Source organism: Epinephelus moara, chromosome 13 (assembly GCF_006386435.1).
Source record: "Epinephelus moara isolate mb chromosome 13, YSFRI_EMoa_1.0, whole genome shotgun sequence".
Taxonomy (NCBI): Eukaryota; Metazoa; Chordata; class Actinopteri; order Perciformes; family Serranidae; genus Epinephelus; species Epinephelus moara.
The window spans coordinates 22,675,734-22,695,019 of record NC_065518.1 but is presented as its reverse complement, the minus strand read 5'-3'; the positions used below and the strand labels follow the sequence as shown (position 1 = coordinate 22,695,019).

The 19,286-nt window shown below is 41.7% G+C and overlaps 2 protein-coding genes across 3 annotated transcripts; both read right to left on the bottom strand.

The window, feature by feature from the left end:
• Positions 1–297: 297 nt before the first annotated feature.
• On the bottom strand, positions 298–1,155 carry LOC126400036 (gap junction delta-3 protein-like). Its single transcript, XM_050060448.1, has one exon. The coding sequence runs from the start codon at positions 1,153–1,155 to the stop codon at positions 298–300; it is 858 nt and encodes a 285-aa protein (XP_049916405.1).
• Positions 1,156–4,405: 3,250 nt separating this feature from the next.
• Positions 4,406–17,575, bottom strand: top2a (DNA topoisomerase II alpha). 2 transcript variants are annotated; one of them, XM_050060418.1, is made up of 35 exons: positions 17,407–17,575; positions 16,250–16,396; positions 15,917–16,007; positions 15,751–15,814; positions 15,422–15,567; positions 14,774–14,871; positions 14,467–14,679; positions 13,614–13,787; positions 13,168–13,269; positions 12,935–13,072; positions 12,706–12,844; positions 12,446–12,603; positions 12,120–12,245; positions 11,842–11,952; positions 11,421–11,526; positions 11,166–11,275; positions 10,896–10,988; positions 10,694–10,808; positions 10,466–10,587; positions 10,172–10,320; positions 9,802–10,033; positions 9,576–9,710; positions 9,253–9,453; positions 8,947–9,142; positions 8,555–8,646; positions 8,298–8,447; positions 8,127–8,210; positions 7,784–7,993; positions 7,547–7,667; positions 6,681–6,845; positions 6,124–6,301; positions 5,986–6,041; positions 5,770–5,889; positions 5,280–5,509; positions 4,406–4,926 (listed from the first exon to the last, which is right to left on the bottom strand). In XM_050060418.1, the coding sequence occupies exons 1-35, from the start codon at positions 17,422–17,424 to the stop codon at positions 4,777–4,779; spliced, it is 4,740 nt and encodes a 1,579-aa protein (XP_049916375.1). In that variant the 5' UTR covers positions 17,425–17,575; the 3' UTR covers positions 4,406–4,776. The 2 variants fall into 2 exon arrangements, with proteins under 2 accessions (XP_049916375.1, XP_049916374.1); XM_050060417.1 differs by having other exon boundaries at positions 6,681–6,848; positions 17,407–17,574.
• Positions 17,576–19,286: the final 1,711 nt, after the last annotated feature.

Genomic DNA, 19,286 nt, shown 5'->3' with positions numbered 1-19,286 from the left:
TTGAAACAAAGAATCAAGTGTAATCCAGAGTCTTCCCCCTCCTGAACTTGTTTATGGTCTGTAATGATTCATCAAACCACACAAGTCAACAATGTGTCCGCCTTATCACAACCATCAGTCTTTTTTTGTCTTTGCTTACTTCCTGATCCTAGGACTGTCTCCTGAGTGTTTCCTTATGATGTCTCTCATCATGAAAGTCATCAACAGCAAGATACTTTTTAGTGAAGCAGCATAGGGATTATAATTACAAAATTAAGATCAAAATAATGAATTGCAAATGTTTGAACCAAGGCCCTCTCACACCATGAATGTCCTGCTGCTCACATATTTGCTGCCCCTGTGTTTGTGGCCGATGCTGTAGCCCTTCCTGCTTGCGCTGCTCCTCAGTGATCCTCCCTTCAGCCTCATGGTGCTCTCTGACACCTTCCTTCCTTGTGGTTTCTCCTCTGCTTCCACCTCCTCTTTCTTGCTGTTGTGGAGGTTCTGACAGACGCAGGAGCGTTCCGGGATGAAGGGCTTCTGGCTTGAGCAGAACCACTTTGCGGAGCTGTAGAAAAACTCTGCGATGCTGGAAATAGCTGATATCACCCCTACGATGAAGTAGAAGCAGAGGAAGACTGTTTTTTCTGCAGGGCGGGAGGTGAAGCAGTCCACTGTGTGGGGGCAAGGAAAGCGACTGCAGACGAACTGGGCCTCCACCTTGAAGCCATACAGCAGCCACTGGCCCACTAGAAAGCCAATCTCCGCCACAATGCGAAAAGCCACGTTGACAACGTAAAGCCTCCTTAACCGGAGATCTTCTCTGTAGTCCTGGGCACTAACCTGGCTGGATTTGGAGTTGCTGGTCCTCTTGTTGTGGTGATGCATGACATACATGAGGAAAACCAGGGAAGGTGTGGCGATCAGGACGATGTGGAACACCCAGAACCTGTACTGGGAGATAGGGAAGGCCATGTCGTAGCACACCTGTTTGCAGCCCGGCTGGAGGGTGTTGCAGGCGAACTCCTCTTGCTCATCCTCAAACAGGTCGCTGGCTACAGTTCCCAGGATCAGTATCCTAAAGACAAGCATGAGTAAGAGCCAGAAACGGCCAAGCATCGGCGAGTGGGCCTGGAGGCTATCAAAGAGCCCGCCGAGGAAGCCCCATTCACCCATGATTGCAGCGCTTGTCTTGGGTAGTGCTTCTTGGAAGTCTGAAGATTCTCCTTCCTGTCCGTCTCAGAGCAAAATCTGTCTCAGCTTTAAAAAAGAAACTAAAATGTATCTTATTATATCCAATCCATGAGTCATTGCGAGACTGAACAGACTGACCTGCAGATCAAAGGTTGGTCCAGGGTTTAAGCGCCCACAGTAGTGATAGGGTTCACATTCCAGTGACCTGAAACCAAAAGTATAACACTATTATACCACCTACAATAACAGCCACTTAAGCACATCACTGAAGAAATAAAACAATAACACTGGCCTAGGTCTCTTTTTCTTTAGGTTTCATTATGTATATTAGGGTTTTCTTTAGGGTTGCACAACATAAACAGCTTGTTGTACAGTATTTTAGTGGTACAGTGGCATGCAAAAGTTTGGGCACCCCTGATCAAAATTTCATTCACTGTGAACTGTAAAGTAAGTAAAAGATGAACTGAGCTCCAGAGGGCATGAAGTTAAAGATCAAACATGCTAGATTTGTGTATTATTTTTGTTACGTACAAGTGGAACTACGAGTGGAAAAAAGGAAAGGCGCACCATGCAAAGGTTTGGGCACCCCAAGACATTTGAGCTCTCAGACAACTTTTACAGCGTCTCAGACCATGATTAGCTTGTTAGGACTCTGGCTTGTTCACAGTCATCCTTGGGAAAGGCCAGGTGAAGCAAATTTTAAAGCTTTATGAATATTCTGACTCCTGAAACCTTTAGCAGCCATGGGCTAGTCTAAACAGCTGCCTGTTTCCTCACTTTGTAATGTACTTAAGAAATGGCACTTAACACAGGAACTGTGGAGGTCAAGATGAGGTCTGGATAACCAAGAAAACTTTCTAAGAGAGCTGCTTGTAGTATTGTTAGAAAGGCAAATCAAAACCATTATTTGACGGCAAAAGATCTGCAGATAAATTTGCAGACTCTGGAGTGGTGGTGCACTGTTAAACTGTGCAGAGACACCTGCACAAATATGACCGTCATGGAAGAGTCATCAAACCTTTCCTGCATCCTCACTACAAAATTCAGTGTCAGAAGTTTGCAAAGGAACATCTAAACAAGCCTGATGCTTTTTAGAAACAAGTCCTGTGGACAAATGAAGTCAAAATAGAAATTTTGGACGCAATGAGCAAAGGTATGTTTGGAGAAAGAAGGATGTAGCGTTTCATGAAAAGAACACCTGTTCAGCTGTTAAACACTGAGGTGGATCAATCATGCTTTGGGCTTGTGTTGCAACCAGTGGCACAGGGAACATTTCACAGGTAGATTAAAGAATGGATTCAGTTAAATTCCAGCAAATTCTGGAAGCAAACGTCACACCCATCTGTAAAAAAGCTGACGATGAAGAGAGGATGGCTTCTACAACAGGACAATAATCCTAAATACACCTCGAAATCCACAATGGACTACCTCAAGAGGCGTAAACTGAGGGTTTCACCATGGCCCTCAAAGTCCGACAATATAAACATTATTGAAAATCTGTGGATAGACCTCAAAAAGCAGTGTATGCAAGACGATCCAAGAATCTCACAAAGCTAGAAGCAGAAGAATGGGTGAAAATCCTCCAAGCAAGAATTGAAGGACTCTTAGCTGGTTGCAAAAAGCATTTAGAAGCCGTTATACTTCCCAAAGAGGGTGCTACTAAGTACTGACCATGCAGGATGCCCAAACTCTTGCTTCAGGCCCTTTTCCTTTTTTGTTATTTTGAAACTGTAAAATATTGAAATAAAAAGAAGTCATCTTGCTAAAAATGTTGAAGAAATGTGTCATATTTACTTCATGCATTTTGGGAATTAGTTCATCTTCTACTTACTTAACTCACAGCAAATGAAATTTTGACCAGGGTGCCCGAACATTTGCATGCCACTGTATACTTAAGGTATAGGAAGGAAGAACTGAGAACACTTTGACAATCATGAGTAAATAATAGGGACACATCCCCCTAAATATTTGTAATGTGTGCATTAAAGTAGCAGATGACTTTTATTTTTGACATAATCAGACATTTACACGATAAATTGATGCAGAAAAGGCACAAATTGGTGCATAGAAAAAATCACCAGAATTCAGGAAATTGTTTGACAGTCAAAACTTTCTGGATGGGGACCTCAGTGTTGAAACATATGAAGCATATTTCCCTCATATTATGCAGCCCTAGATTCATTTAAAACATGCTCTTGGAGATTTTAAGAGAAAACAGTTGAGCTCCACAATGGGACACCCTGTACTACCCAGTAATGTTTGTTACTCATTTGAACTCAACTTTAAGGCCGACAGTTATAATACAGTGTCGATCAGCTGCAAGCCGCTACATGTGGAAGTCACTGACTGGAAGAGCCACTTACTGTTATGATACACTCCTCAGGTACAGCATTCAGGAACAAGCCAGTGGCACTAAGATAACAGATTCAGCCTGAGGCATTTCATGTACCTAATGCAGAAATGTGAAACCTACCCTCTTTGATAATCCTGAAAAATCCAGTTTCTAGTTTGTCTTCCACCACTCATATGTCCTTGGAAAAAACTAATAGGGGATTTGAAAACAATTAAATAGTATCCAAACAAATCATTATGCTCATATGCAGCTTATATTCCTTCCACTCTCTCTCTCCCAATGGCATGTGATTGAGGTTTGCCGGGGCTAATAACCAAGAGGGCGGCAACAGTTTAGGAAATTCCTGCTAATCTGTACACATCAAGGGTCCCAGAGAGAAAAGTGATGTTTACCCAAGAAAGGCAAAGTCTTGATGAGCATTTCAAAGAGCTTCCTAAATGGCAGGAAGGATCTGTTTTAAGCTGTACCACCAGTTTCCCCGGCCAAGGTGGACACGAAACTTGCTTAACGCACTCTCTGATTAGTTTTACATGCAGTGTACTTAATTGAGTTAGCAGCATTAAAATACAGCTGTTTTTTTGCACGTATAAGTTTGAAGTTCAAGATTTGTTTTATGCATGCATCAAGAATGTTTTCCAGCGATTATATATATGAAAATTCTACTGTAAATGAAATAAAATGCTACTCACCCATCCAAATATCCTAATGACGTTTCCATCACACTACAGTATATCTACCACATGTGTAGCTGATGCTCCTCCCTCCCTCACACACACACACACACACACACCACACATTTGAGTAATGACTTGTAAAGACAGATAACAGATTTCCCCAGATGCTAGCCCCAAAGCAAGTAACAATTTCAAGCACAATTAATACAAAACAACTTTATTTTTCTAAATATAAAATGAAAAGCCACTGAAATATTTACAAGACAAGACAAAACACAAATAAATGGAGTCAAACAGACATTTCAAGAAGCCTAGGAGTAAGTAATTCCAGGATTAAAACTAGACTTGTGCACATGTATAATGTAGGCCAAGCTTTTTCTTTGACTTCTGCTCTTTAACAGGACAAGAACCTTTGCTAGAATAAATCTTTTTTTAGGACAGCAGGTCTGCTTAAACCACGAGTGTAAATGCAACCATTCTTCAAGTAATAAAACAATGCCGTATTAATCGCTTGGCATAAACTGTATAACTTTTCTATATTGATACAAAATCTAAAACTGACTCAGAGAGTGAACCTTAAAAGTCTTCATCTGAATCTGAGTCTAGGTTGTAGGTTACAGGTTTGCGGGCACGTGAGGGCTTGTCTCGCGGTGCCTTGGATACAGGAGCTGCTTCTTCCTGGTCCGAAACCTGGAAGCTTTCATCATCGTCCCACTTCTTGATTTTCTGCAGAGAAAATGTGAGAAAATGTGTTTATAGTGACTTTAAATACAGCGCTCAAAATAGAGCTTTATAAAATGCCATATAAAGTAGTGTGTCCTGTGTAGTGATACATTTTGAAATCAAATTTAAGCCACTGGGACACATTACATGGAAGTTATTGAAAAGACACCCATAACTTCTTACCTAAATATTTATGTGAAATTAACTTACACACTAGGAGACCAATTTAGTACGGTTTTTAGTCATAATTTTCACTAATATTGGCAATTCAGCATGTAAATCAATATAAATGAGGCCTCATGGTCCATTAATCCCTAAAGACCTTTCTGAAATCAGAGTTCAGTGTAGAAACTGACCTTGTTGGCAGTTGTTTTGCCCTTGATGCGTGACATGAGGTCGTCTGAGCTGCTGTCGGAGTCGTCGCTGGCGATCTGTTTCCGTTTCACAATAGGCTTGGCCTTTGTAACTGGAGCTTTGACTTCACCCTCTGAGTCACTGGAGTCAAATGAAGGGACCTTCTTGGCAGCTGTGTTGGACGCAGGTTTGGACTTGGACAGAGCATCCAGGATGGACGGCTGCTTTGCGTCTATTAGGAGATAACAGGAGAAATAACTACGCAGATGGGGGAAAGATGCATTGAATTTATTCGCACACCAAACATGTGCTTACCTGAAATATGTGTGACAAATGTGTACAAGTAGTGTTACAGTGCGACAATGAGGAAATCAATAAAAACAGCAATATTAAAACTTTCATACTTCATCCTTGCATCTGCTCTTCAGTTCATGTGACATTTACACCACTCTGAGTTGTCCCTAATTACGCTACGCAAACTTTTTTAAATACCTGTAGCCTTCTTCTTGGGTGCAGCTGGTTTCTTAGCAGCAGCAGCCTTCTTGGGTGCTGCCTCCTTTGTTTTACGTTGAACTGGAGCCTTGGGTGCAGGCACCTGATCATCTGATTGAGCTGCAAAGTACCACAAAGAGCAAATAATTAAACCTCAGACCTATAGCACAACCCTTGTCAGGTTTATCACATGAAGGGCGTTGTGAAAATACTTACAGCTTGAAGTGGTTTTAGCTTGTTTCACTGTAGATTTGCTCTTTACTGTTTTCTTCCTGTGTAGAAAAAAAACTTGATTTATAACTTGACTGCAAAGATGTGTAAGAAGCTCCATGCATCAGGTTGTTTAATACTCACATGGGTTCTGGAGCTTTGGGGGGAGGGGCTGGAGAGTCAACTTCGCTGTCAGCCATGGGCTCGGGGACAAAGCTGTCATCATCATCGTCGCTGATGGCAGCTTTCCGCTTTGGAGCACCCTTCTTTCCCCAGTCATCAAATTCATTTTCACTGTCGGACATGTTGTACTTCACCGCAGCTTTAGAAACAGGTAACAGAGGGGTTTAATTGAACAATGCTGCCATGCGATAAGGATTTGTTAGTTTTGTTTTACTAAAGTCCTCCCATAATAGAGGGATAATCAAAACAACTGTTGCGAAGATCAGTTTGGGGTAAATTGAGATTGGCGAGCTAATTAGCCTCAGGAAATGCATTCTGTCAGTGTACTGAGTTTGAATCACAAACATTTACAGAGTGATTGCATCTTGTCTCACTGTCTGAGTAAAGGAAGTTAGAATAGTGATGTGCCATGTGTTCAGTATGTATGAACAGAGTCTTTTCAAAGGAGGACAATAGATGGGAAACATAAGCAGTCTACCTATAAGCAGAGATATGCGTCAGGGTCATCTAGCACTCACCTTTAGTTTTGCGTTTGACTTGCTCTCTGGGGGCAGCAACTTCCTCTGCCTCAATTTCACTGTTGGACAGACTGCCAGACTCCTCATCTGACCATGGATTCTTCTTGGTCTTCTTGGCAACGGGTTGAAACTGAAGAGTGCTCTGCGTGCTGGTCTTCGATGCTGCTGCTGCAGAGAAGTGTGTATCGGAGTCATCTTCAATACAAATGCAATGCAGCTTCTATACAGTCGGTTAAGATCAAGTATTTAAAAAGGTGCAATAATAATTAACCTTCACCCATTACTTTAAATGGTCATTGCACACTGTTACTGCTCTACAAACATCCAGCAGAAGTCTGTCATTGTGCCTGTTTCATAAAGCATGTAAACTTTATATTGCTTTGATAGCTCGAGCAGTATGACACGTCACTTGAGTCAGTCTGTAATCATGATGCAGGTAGATATAATAAACACTGTTATGATACACAGCCTTGTATCTTATCTCTGAAGTACAATATAATTTACATATCAGGAAGGTATAAACAAAACCTCAGCTTTTTACTTTCAAAATGCTCTGAGGGTTGTAGAAGAGCTAATGATGTAGTTTCTCAGAGCTGCCACTAGATGTCACTAAAGAGCCATGACTCACTGGTTGCATCTTCTAACAGGACACAGGATTTATTGTTGAACATAAGTTCCAATGATTTAATAATAATTTTAATTTACTTTTTGTTAATTTGTTTGACTGCAATTCAATTTTTATAGGATATATGAAGAAAATTGTACATCAGAGAGGATAAATTGTACAGTCTGATATGTTGGTCTGTTGTTTGAGCTTCTCTAAGGAGAAACCTCTGACAACTCAAAACATTTTCAGCCATTCTCACCTTTTTCCTTTGTCTGGGTTTTAGTTTTCTTGCCAAGTCGTGCAGCCAAGCCCATCTCCTCACTTGGCTCTGTGTTCTCAGCATCTTCTCCAAACTCCATCTTCATCACGACGTCTTCAGTCTGCAATCACAGAAATTAGGTCAAGCTGACTACTACTCTCTAGCCTTTGCTTTTACATTAGGTCTTCATGTTTTTTAATGCGTTCTTGTGAGTTAATTTAATCTGAAAGCACCTACCTTGACTTTCCTGCCCCTCTTGCCTTCTCCTTTCTTGAGATCAGCCTTCCTGTTAGCTTCAGCTTTCATGGTGCTGGTGACACGCGGGACGACGCGGCGACCCTGTGGTGTGGGCAGAGTCTCTTGCTTCACCTTCACTGCTTTGCCTCTTCCAGCCCCCTTTTTAACGATGGGCATGCTGGCGTTCTCCTTCTCTTTGGCCTCAATGTTCTGAGGAACAAGATTGAAAGATTACTCAGGAGGGGAAAGAGTGACAGGGCTTGAATCAGTGCGTGCATGCTCATGTGACTGGCAATATGAGGTGGATGTACAGATAAAGTGTAGGCAGATGAAGAGCCAATACCTCCAGTTCCTCGCAGAAAGCAGCGAGGTCTTCCTTCCACAGGTCGGCTGGAGACTTCTTCTTCAGCGTGTTCAGCTCTGTCATCTATAAAACAGCAGTTGGGTCACGAATGAGCAACTTTTACACAAGATAAACCAACCAATAAAATTGCAGGATAGCTAAACATCACACCTTAGCATCCCTCTGCTTGCACAGCTCATCTTTCTTCTCTTTGGTCAAGTACCACATGGGCATGCTCAGCAGGTAGTTGTAGTCTGGCCCGCTGGTGTCCTTCTCCGTTTCCTCTTCTTCCTCTTCCTCCACCACCTCTTCTTCCTGGTTCTAAGAGCATTAACACAAATATATAATTTTGAATGCGCAGATGAAGGCAGGTTATCTAGCACTTCTCGTGAATGTAATTGAAAGCCACGTGATTCAAAGCATCCCACCTTCTCTTGAGCCTCTTTCCAAGCCTTGACTGGATCAGAGTCGTAGCCCATCTGCTGCAGCATGCGAATCAGTTCCTTCTTTGGCTTGTTCTCTACAAGCAGATGAACAGTGTTAATACTTTTGATCAAGGAAAATCTAGGTCTGCACAATTATGGCTTAAATGGTCATCTAAATTATGACTGCCATAAATATTTCAACTTCAGAGGCTGTTCCAAATGAGTTATTATTCAACATCTAATTTAAGGCAACATCTAATTTAAGGCTAGTATATCACTCATTGATAGTGGACAGTAATGTAAAAATAAGAACTATTTGTATTTCTTGTTTGTGTGTCTTTCAAATCAAGCTGTAGCAGTGTATGTTTAAACAAAAATTGAAACAAGCTACTGACCAATGACCAAGGTGCCCTGGATTTTCTCCAGGATGAAGCGGGCCTGATTGGTGAGTTTAGCACTCTCTGCCCCCAGCATGCCGACCAACCAGTCCTTTCTCAGCATGTAGTACTTCATCCTCAACTCAAAGAAGTCTTTGAGAATATCCTGCACAGACTCATACTTCTTCAGGCTGCCCACATGGTCAAACAGAACCTAAAAAACAAAAGGAAGCAGGTGGAGATTTTATGGTTAGGTACAAGAATACGTGAGCTGCTGTCAGTCTCTGAAATATTAGATATGTGCATATGTGTGGAAGCAGTTACCATAGAGTTGCAGGTGAGGGCGGTCTGTAGTTTGAAGACTTTGTGGAGGCCAGCAGCCTCTGCTTCACTCAGCTTCTCTGCTGTCATCTTGATCACAAAGCGCACAGTGGTGTCGGTGTGGTATTCCTTGTAGTCTGTGATCAGAGGAGGGGCCTTCTCTGTGCCATTCAACATTGGCTCCAGCACGTTCTCCTTGTAGGCCTAGACCACAGGGAATGGTGGGAAATCACATATAGAGGCAATTAAAATGAACGTACTTAAAATGAATGATGGAGCATCCTGAACATGTCCCTAATAGGAAGGATAAAGCTTTAGTGACTAACCTGCGTCCAGGTTTTGACTGGCAATTCAGAGATCTCAATGGTGGTTGAATCAATGATGGCCACCTCTCCGCTGTTGATGTATTGGTTGTCCATCACCTGCTCAATTGTGCCTTTGAAGCCTTTGTAGTTTGGAAGCTATAAGAAAAGCAAAACAACCTCATCATCTGATTTGTAACCCAGAGGAAATAAAATCTCAGAAAGAGCAACAGCCATTTCTTGTCCTCACCATGGGCAGAGGCTCATCACCGTTGAGCATGCGGTGGATGTTGCTGACGATCTCTCGGATGTCGTAGTTGGGGAGCTTGCTGGCCCAGCCTGTGCCAATACCTTCAGAGCCGTTCACCAGCACAGTGGGGATGATGGGCATGTACCACTCCGGCTCTACGCGCTGGTTGTCATCATAGTTGTACTTGAGCAGGTTGTCGTCCACAGATGGGAAAACAAGGCGTGCCAGGGAGCTGGAAGGAAAGAAAGTTGGGAGAGTTTTTGAGTTAATCAATGACTCGGTTAACCATGAAATTAATTCCCCCCACATTCTCAAATGTGCGAGGGAGGTCTGTGGCTTCAGATTATTTGTAGTTTGTAGGGCTGCTGACCTGAGCATGGTGAAGATGTATCGAGGGCTGGCGGAGTCCTTGCCACCATGCAACCTGGTTCCAAACTGACCCAGAGGCTGCAACAGGTTCAAGTTGTTGCTTCCCACAAAGTTCTGGGCTAAACCAACAATGGTCATCATCAGAGAGACCTGAAAAATTAAGAGAGATAAAGAGATTACATCAACAGTATGATTAAAAACACTTCATATAGCTAGCATTGCTCACCAGGATGAGTCGGCCTAATATTAATTTGATGAGGATGTTTTGCATTAAGTCCCAAAAAATTAATCTTACCTCTCCATGGTGGTAGGCTGACATCTCAGCCACCGAGCCGGCCAACTGGGCCACCTTCACCTCCCGCTTGTCATTCCTCTTGAAGCAACAGAACAGCACCTTCCTCTGGCCTGGTTTCATACCTGATGTACACACACATGCAGATACACTTTAAACCAGTCTCACACCTATCAGTGTTTCGTAAAGATTTACAAACATGTTCTTGATGATCAAAATAATTTCACGCACCATCCACCAGGCAGGGGATTGACCTCTCATTGTCAGAGTTGGAGAAAAGGACCAGCTCCTTGTTGACAAAGTCATTGTACGAAAGGGATTTGGTGGTCTGACCGTACAGGTACTCCTGTGAAGAGACAGCAAGAGATGCGATGAAACTACACACAAAACACTAATAGAGCACATAAAGGTCACTGACTGTTGCTGACATTACCTCAGGCAGGTTGTGAGCCTTGCGCTGGCGCCTGTTGTTCATGAAGTTGGTCAGCCACTCTTTACGCTCTTCCACTTTCTTCTTGCTAAAGGCCTAGGCAAAACAAAAAAGCCAGGAGGTTGGATTAAACCTAAAAGGCACCCTGTAATGAATTTACAAATGAAATTCAAAGTCTAAAAAGGCTAAATTAAAGTTGACATGATCCTTTCTAGGGTGTACTATACATTCCATTGGCCAATAAATGAGCAAAACAAATGGTTAACATCTTACAAGGGTGATAGCTTCATCGTCTTCAGGTCCAGAGTACTTGAATGGGATACGGTGTTTCTGCATATCAGAGAAGTACTCCTTTGCTTCTTGCGATGTGCTGGTTCCCAAACCTGGATGGACGAAGGCCACAAAGAAAGAGAAGCGATTAGATAGAACATTTTAATGACACACAAGACCATCACCATGACATTGGCCAGGTATGAAGGGTTGCTTACTTGTAATCTTTTACTACCACACAGGGGTTTTGTAACAAACCTTTGTAGTATTTTATTTTCCAAGATTTGTAATTGGGCTGGTTTTCCTTCCACTCGTTGAATTCAGGGATACTGTAGAAAGACAGCTGAGTTTTCTTGTGAGATGCCTAAAGAGAGGGAAATAACAGACATCAGCAATCACCTCGTCTTCCCATCATGTCACTTAAATAGTTAACATGTTTGACAACAAAATGGTAAAATAAGGATAGACTATGATCCGTATCAAAAAGGATTCAAGACAGTGTTCTGTGGTTTCGACAGCAGGTGGCACTGTTGTTACAAATTTAAGGAGACTACTCAGAAAGTTTGAATCTATCAGGACTAAAAACCACCTTAGTCTCACACTGTATGCTCTATCCTAAATTTACTTAGCTACTTTCATAATCAATAAAATCCTGTAGCTGCAGAGTGAGACTTCATACCTTGATGATGGGGGTGATGAACTCTTCCAGGAAGTTGTGTCGCAGCAGTGATGGCCAGTTATGGTGGATGAAGTTGATCAGAAGGCCCTTAATGTGGGAGCCATCTTGATCCTGTCACAATCACAGGAAGACAGAGTCGAGTCATATTAATGTCAATCAGTAAAGATCAATATTAATACCTCTCGAAGTTTGAAATGATTAACACAAATTGGAAACACTAAAAAAGAAAAACAGATGTCTAAGATGAGAATAAAGATCAAACGCAACTGCTGGCGCACCTGATCTGTCATGATCATGATCTTGCCATAACGCAGGGTCTTGAGGGATTCTGGGTCACTGTAGTTCTTCTTGTACTGAAGGCCGAGGATCTTGATGATGTTGTTGATTTCAGCATTCTCCATGATCTGATGAAAACCGCACAATTTTTACTCTCTGTTTGCTGGGCTGCATTACAGACAGATGATGCTCATGGTTTTCTCTGATTGAACCGATTGCTCTAAGACACTATTGATGCATCAGTGTCCATCCAAGGTAAAAACACAGATCTATCTATATGATTTGTAAGACACATGCTGCCATATAATGACTGGCTGCTAGGCCTAACCTGTTTGAGTGAGGCCTCCCGAACATTGAGCATTTTTCCCCTGAGAGGGAAGACGCCATAGCGGTCCCTGCCGACCACTCCCAGCCCAGACACAGCAAGAGTCTTGGCCGAGTCTCCCTCAGTGAGGATCAGTGTGCAGCCGATGGAGTTCTTCCCACCTGCCAGAGAGCATGGTTAATGCAGGACAATGGCAGCTCATGTGCTTCCTCGTGAGGCTAGACTGTCTTATAAAAGACAGAAAATGGTGTGGTGTACAATACCTGCATCGTTGGCATCATCCAGTTTGGGCACTCCTTTGATTTTTGTGTGTTTAACACTTGAGCATTTCTTGTTGAGCTGGGTCTGAGCCTTGAACTTCACCCAGTTCATGATACTTTCCACAATCCCACAGGATGTAGCCTATGGAGCAGAGAATGAAGGAATTAGAGATACTGGAATAATTTCACTTCTGAGGGTAACAAGGCAATGCCAGTGGTTCTTCATTCACACCTGCTTAATGAACTTGTCACTGAGAGGACAAGTTGATCCAAAGCTCTTCTGCTGCAGAGTCATGTTCTCTTTGGTCTGAGAGTCAAAGGTGGGGTTCTCAACCAGGCAATTGACAAACACCCACAGGTGGTTCTTCACCTGGATGGAGAGAAAACGGAGTATACTCACTATATGTTACACAATTTCAGCTTCATATAAAACCCTTCTATGGTCAGAGTTCAAAATGACTGTACCTGGAAAGGCTTGACAGTCACCCCAGCTTTATTCTTCTTCTTTACCACTTCAATGAGCTTGCCAACCACCTGGTCGGCCACGTAGTCGATGTGCCTCCCTCCCTGAGGTTGAGAGGACAAACACAAGATCCCATTTACAGAATAAATGACATACGTCTTAATCATAGTGACACAAAGTGGCTGGGAGAGCAGCCAAACTTGTACTTAGCTGCCAAAGGACCCTGGTCGACTAGTTCAGTCAGCCTTAAAATGCTTCATAGCTGCTCTACGATGTTAATTCAAACAGGGCTGACAAATTAAATTAAAATTGGTGCTCAGTATTCCAACAGTCTACTTAAAAAAATTAAATTATTGGTTTGACATTGAGGTCACAACCCTCACACTCAATCACTCCATTACATGTAAGATAAATGCACTTCGAAAGACCTGATACGCTGTGACATTACCTTGGTCGTGGCGATGCTGTTGACAAAGCTGACTTGCTGGAAACCTTTCTCACTCATGGTGAGGCAGACCTCCCAGCGCTCGTTGACAATCTCGTGGACCACAGTGAGGGCACCGCCAAGCTCGTCCACCTTGTCCTTTACATACATGTCCACGTAGCTACGGAAACCTGTAATCTGGAGTACAAGAGTGGTCTTAGTCTTGATCAGAAAATTAAACCCCTACAGGTTTATGCAATGATCCGGAAAATCATTCAAAGTAAGTATTGCAGTTTAAGATGTAAAAATGATTTGAGAAATGGCATGATATGTAGCAGCCTGAAAGCTAAAAACAAAAAAACCCTTCTCTTTGTCTCTACATTTTTTTGATAATGTTAATTATGTAATTAATCATAATCAAAAGGATAAATAAAACCCCAGAGCTTTAATCGCTTGTCGATTAATCAATAAGTCGATCAAAACAAAAATGAATCACCAATTATTTTGATAATCGCTGAATTGTTTCGGTCATTTTTTGAGGAAAAATGTCAAACATTTGCTGGTTCTAGCTTCTTAAATGTGAGAATTGTGATGCTTTTCTTTGTCATTTATGATAGTAAATAAAGAGTTCATGGGTTCTGAATTGTTGTTTGGACAAAAGAAGCTAACTGAGGATGTCGCTTTGGGTTCTGGGAAATTTTTATGAGCATTTTTCACAGTTTTTTAAAATTCTAATGGACTAAACAATTAATCATGAAAATAACTGGCAGATTAGTCGTTAATGAAAATAATCCAGAGTTGCAACCCTGTTAAACCAATTCATACTCAAGGCAGAGACTGTTGGTAGATGGCAAAGAAAAACAGCATGGTAACTTACTGGCAGCTTCTTGCCGTTGAAGTACACACGGACACCTTTGGTGGATCCAGCGATGTCGTATGCCCTCCTGGTCATCAGAGCCACCGTGTCTTTGTCCAGGATGGTCATTTTAAACTTGACGAGGTCCGGCTTGAAGGTGATGCAGGTGTATTCCTCTCCGTCAAAGGATTTGATGTTACTATCACCTGCCCTGCCCATGTTGTCATACCAAGTCTGTGAAGAACATGGACACACTGTAAAGTCACATTTCTCTCTTACAAGTTACAATGACTACAAAGAAGCAAATGTGCTTCAGCCTTCCTCCTACCTGCTTGAAGGTCTTCTTTGATTCTTTACAGGCAGTCTCTACAGTGAACTTTGTGCTAAAGATGTTGCAAAGCTTAGCACCATATCCATTGCGTCCACCTAAGGAACAAGTATCAGTATGAAGATGTGGGTTAGGATATGAGAAAAGTAACGACCTACTGATTTAACATGAAACATGGCTGTAGCTTGTTTAAACAAAACCCAAACTGTGGCTTGTAGTTACATATCTGATGACAACCTTGGTTTTACATTCATAGTTTGCCATTTCTCCATTATGATGAAATATTTTTTTCAGGAGAGGGGTGTGTGTAAACTCTACTCTTACGAATGAAATTATTCATTATTTTTTTGTTAATCCTTTAAACAGGTATTTTGGGATTGTTTACTGTAATATTCACTAACGACATTACAGTTAAAGAGGTTTTGTTTAAAACATTTCTGATCATTTAACTGCACATGTTGCTCATGCTGTTGGACTCTATGGTGAAGTTGTGTCAAGCACTGTCATCCCATGCCTAAATCTCTATAATTTCATTGGTGAAAAAAATCTTCTTGTAACCAGAAACGAATAAAACCCAGGTTGTTCAATTTACTGTTCTGCACTGTAACCAAAACAAATGAGTCTTTGGAGTCCCATCATCAGTCTCACCAGTGACTTTCTTCTGGTCATCATTGTAGTTACTGGAGGTAAGGAGCTGTCCAAAGATGAGAGCAGGCACATAGACCTTCTCCACCTTGTGCTCCACCACAGGAATACCCTTCCCATTATTCCACACGCTGATGGTGTTGTTTTCACTGAAAGGAAAAAAAAACAACAGACACCCACATTTCATCATGTGCTTCTGTGATACCAAGGAAATCAGTTGAGCTGGATATGAGCTGGGGATATTTGACAACTTACAAGCAAAGGGACACTGTGGTAGGGGTTTAAGCTATTTTGAGATGTTTCTTGGTGGTGCAGTATTATATATTACTCACACATCAATGTTGATCTTGATACAGTTCATGTTCTTATCCCTCTGCTTATTGTCAGCTGCATTTACTGTAGAGAGAATAAAAAAACAAATTGCTTCATTATAGCAGACATGCTATTTTGTTTATTTACATTATACAACATTTAGAATTATAAGAGTTATATACTCACCAAGGATCTCATCAAAAATCTTGTAAAGCCCAGGCACAAATGTCACATCACGGCAGTTCAATCCTTCATCCTCATCATACACCCACATTTGCTACGGAAAGAAGTCAACTGGTGACTACAAAGATCCAGCATAAATTTGTATAATGTGAGCCATCAATGCTCTGTCAACACCCTGCAACTCAGCAGTGGGAGCAAAATTCTTCAGGAAATATCTAAAATAGTGCAATCTTACATCAGCTCCTGTGAGATTTACCCAAGGACTTGGATCAATAAAGGGTTTATTAGAGAAGCCATCAATTTCAAAGACACAGACATTTCTGTGTGACCTCTTACTTGGGTGACAGGCTCTACAGAGCCTATGTAGGAGTCCGGTCGGAGCAAAATGTGCTCCAACTGCGTCTTCTTCTGATAGATCCTCTCCACTGACAGCCGCTTCGGATCTTTCTTCGTCTTCTCCACCGGCTTGTTTTCAAAGAGGGACTGGTGAGAATGACACAGAGTTATCTTTGATGTGGATTTTCTTGCACTGCAGTCAGACTGCAGCAGGAGTTTTATTTGTGTTACAAGTAATGACATGCAATGACCAACAACATCTGCAATGACAATCAGCTCCACATTGTTGTCATTGCTTTAATATCTAGTTTGCATGGAGACAAAACAAAACCTGGGACAATTTGGTGACCATAAATACGCACTACTAAAAATGTCACTCATCGGTGCACAGTCTACAACACACACCCCTGAATGTTGCTGGGATCTGATTTAATTGTGATGCTCAATGACACTTCAGAAGGGCAGATGTTTGAACCGGGGTTTACTGGTTGCAGACACAAGTGGCACATGTAGTCCACACTTTGTACCTTTCACGTTAAGTTCCTCCCCTAACGTAAAGTCACAATACCACCAGTTTCGAAATTTATACACTGTAGACAAGTTATACTTTTGTCTAACGTTACTTACACACAGTTTAACGTTGGATAAACGTAACTGCACATGGTAACGTCACATTTCGAATCGACTTCGCAGGAGTGCTCATAAACAATTACCGTTAAGCTAACTGCAACATTAGCGTTAACTGCTAAAGAAAAGCAACAATAGCTTTGCTTGTGCTGTAAGACGTTAGCGTTTGCTGCAACATTACATTAGCTAAAAGCTAAATAACGTTAGCTTGTTGGTATTGTTATGGACCCGATATGGTTCCTTAAAAATGTAATGGCCTACATCACATTTGGCTTCGTGCCAGGTGTCTGGGAGGAAAGTTATTGCGTTACTGATAGCAGCACATCAAATATCTCATTTCCTAACGTGTGCGTTAACGACAATTAACGTTATGTTAACATTGTACCAAACGATTTCAGCTAGCATTAGCTGTAACTGTAACCGTTGCTAAACAGTTCCATTGCAGCCGTCATTAACAGTAACGTTAGCTGCTGGCTAGTCCACGGTAAGTTAGCATGTTAGCAGCAAATATCAACGTTTAATAAAGTTACCTTCAGTGGTTCAGCCATTCTTCTTGTATTGACTGCTAACCCCTAATGCTAGTAACAGTTTCTGACTACGTTTATTACTAACCAACTCCCACCTAACTCCCAAAACTAACTTCTGCCCGACTGCACTAAACGCTGAGTGATTCAAAGCCCCGCTTCGAAAATTTGAAACTTGGAGGAAACCTCTCCCGCGTGCTACATTGGCCAACCAAAGAAAAGGACTTATGACGTTTCCCTCCAATGAGGAGCGCTTACTCTGCGTTTTAAAGTAAACATCCAATCACCGACGTCTACCTAGCTATGAGCCCGCCTACGTTTTGTCTCACGGCCAATCAGCTTCCCAAAATAGAAAGAAACGGACAAGGTCCTTGAAAATAAATCTGCAAGTTTATTTATGATTGACCACAGTATAGACACAGTAATGCTTAAAAAACCGGAAAAAAACAATTTGTCAGTGTCCCTCACAAAAACATTAAATTTTATTGTGATTTGGCAATAACTGGCCAATGTGAAAAAATACACAACATTTGTTTTAACACCTGAATGATAATTAATGACTGATACAATGATTTGTCATGGTTCATAGATACTACACACCATACATGTTATGATTAAACTACAATAAATATGCCAGCACCAAAGGTGAGCTGAAACAATACTGTTGGTCTATCAATGGGAATTACCTCACAAAAAATCATCAGTACATGCCCATACACATGCACAGCTAGTATTTCATATATAGAGTAGGCTCTGAGTAGTGTCTATATTACCAGTGATGTGCTCTTTATTATTTTGGCTGTACTGCAGCTCACTGGAAGCAAAGACCGTGAGATTAGAGTGCTGACTTTGAGCTTTAAAGGTGTTTGGAGATGATTATTGGGTGAGCAGTGTCAGAATCATAGCCCATATACCCTTGGGGGATATGTGTAAAAAGGGCTACAATTTCCACACAGTTCACTGGATATTGATGTGAACACCATTAAACCAGAAAGTCAGCACTGCAGCCTCATACACATCGTCTCATTTGTAAGCTTTTGGTGATATTTGAAGTGAAACAATTTTTGGTTAGGCATCAAATTATTGCTCAGATTGTGCGCTTTAGTAATCAGTCCATCCATACAATTTATTCTGCTCTATAATAGTGTATGCATCTGACTTAATAAGTGACCATCACATAGGCCTGTCTGTACAGCTACTGTATGTTACTTTTAAAGCTTTACCGTATTCTTTGAAGCCTAATATGCTCTAATCCTGCAGGCTTTACAGGGATCAGAGAAACCGTGATATTCACAACTGCATAATGACATTCAGGATTCACAGAGCTAGGAGAAGCTGCAGTATTCAACATCTGTGTACACTCCACCTTATTTACATCTCGTCTTGGGGCTTCACCTGCAAAGCTGGCAAATAATTCAACACCTCCGATAAAGTCAAGTGTTCGTCAGCCATCGAGAGGCTTGTATCAGCCAGTGTACAGCAGGTGACAGCTGCTTCCCACACACAGGAGGAATATGTTTAGTACTAGAGGTGTAAATCTTTAATGGACGTACAATAACAAGGAAATAGTAGGCTCCAAATGCATCACTTTTGATTCATCAGAAAGTCAACAGTAGTTACTGGCACAGGGATAGAGATTGGGATGGTTCAGACAGACAAACACACACCACTGCTGAAAAAACTCCATTTATGTGTACCTTTTGGTCACTTGATGTACAAACCATTACTGTCTTTTCGAATGCACAAATGTACAAAAATGACTTGCAAGAAAGGGTTTTCTGGGAGTGCAGTGTTCCCTTTTCCCAAAGTGTTCAGTTTCAATTTGCCTCATTTATCAATTTTCTCTCCCTCCACCTCTTTCCCTCTCTCCCTCATTTCCTCCAATC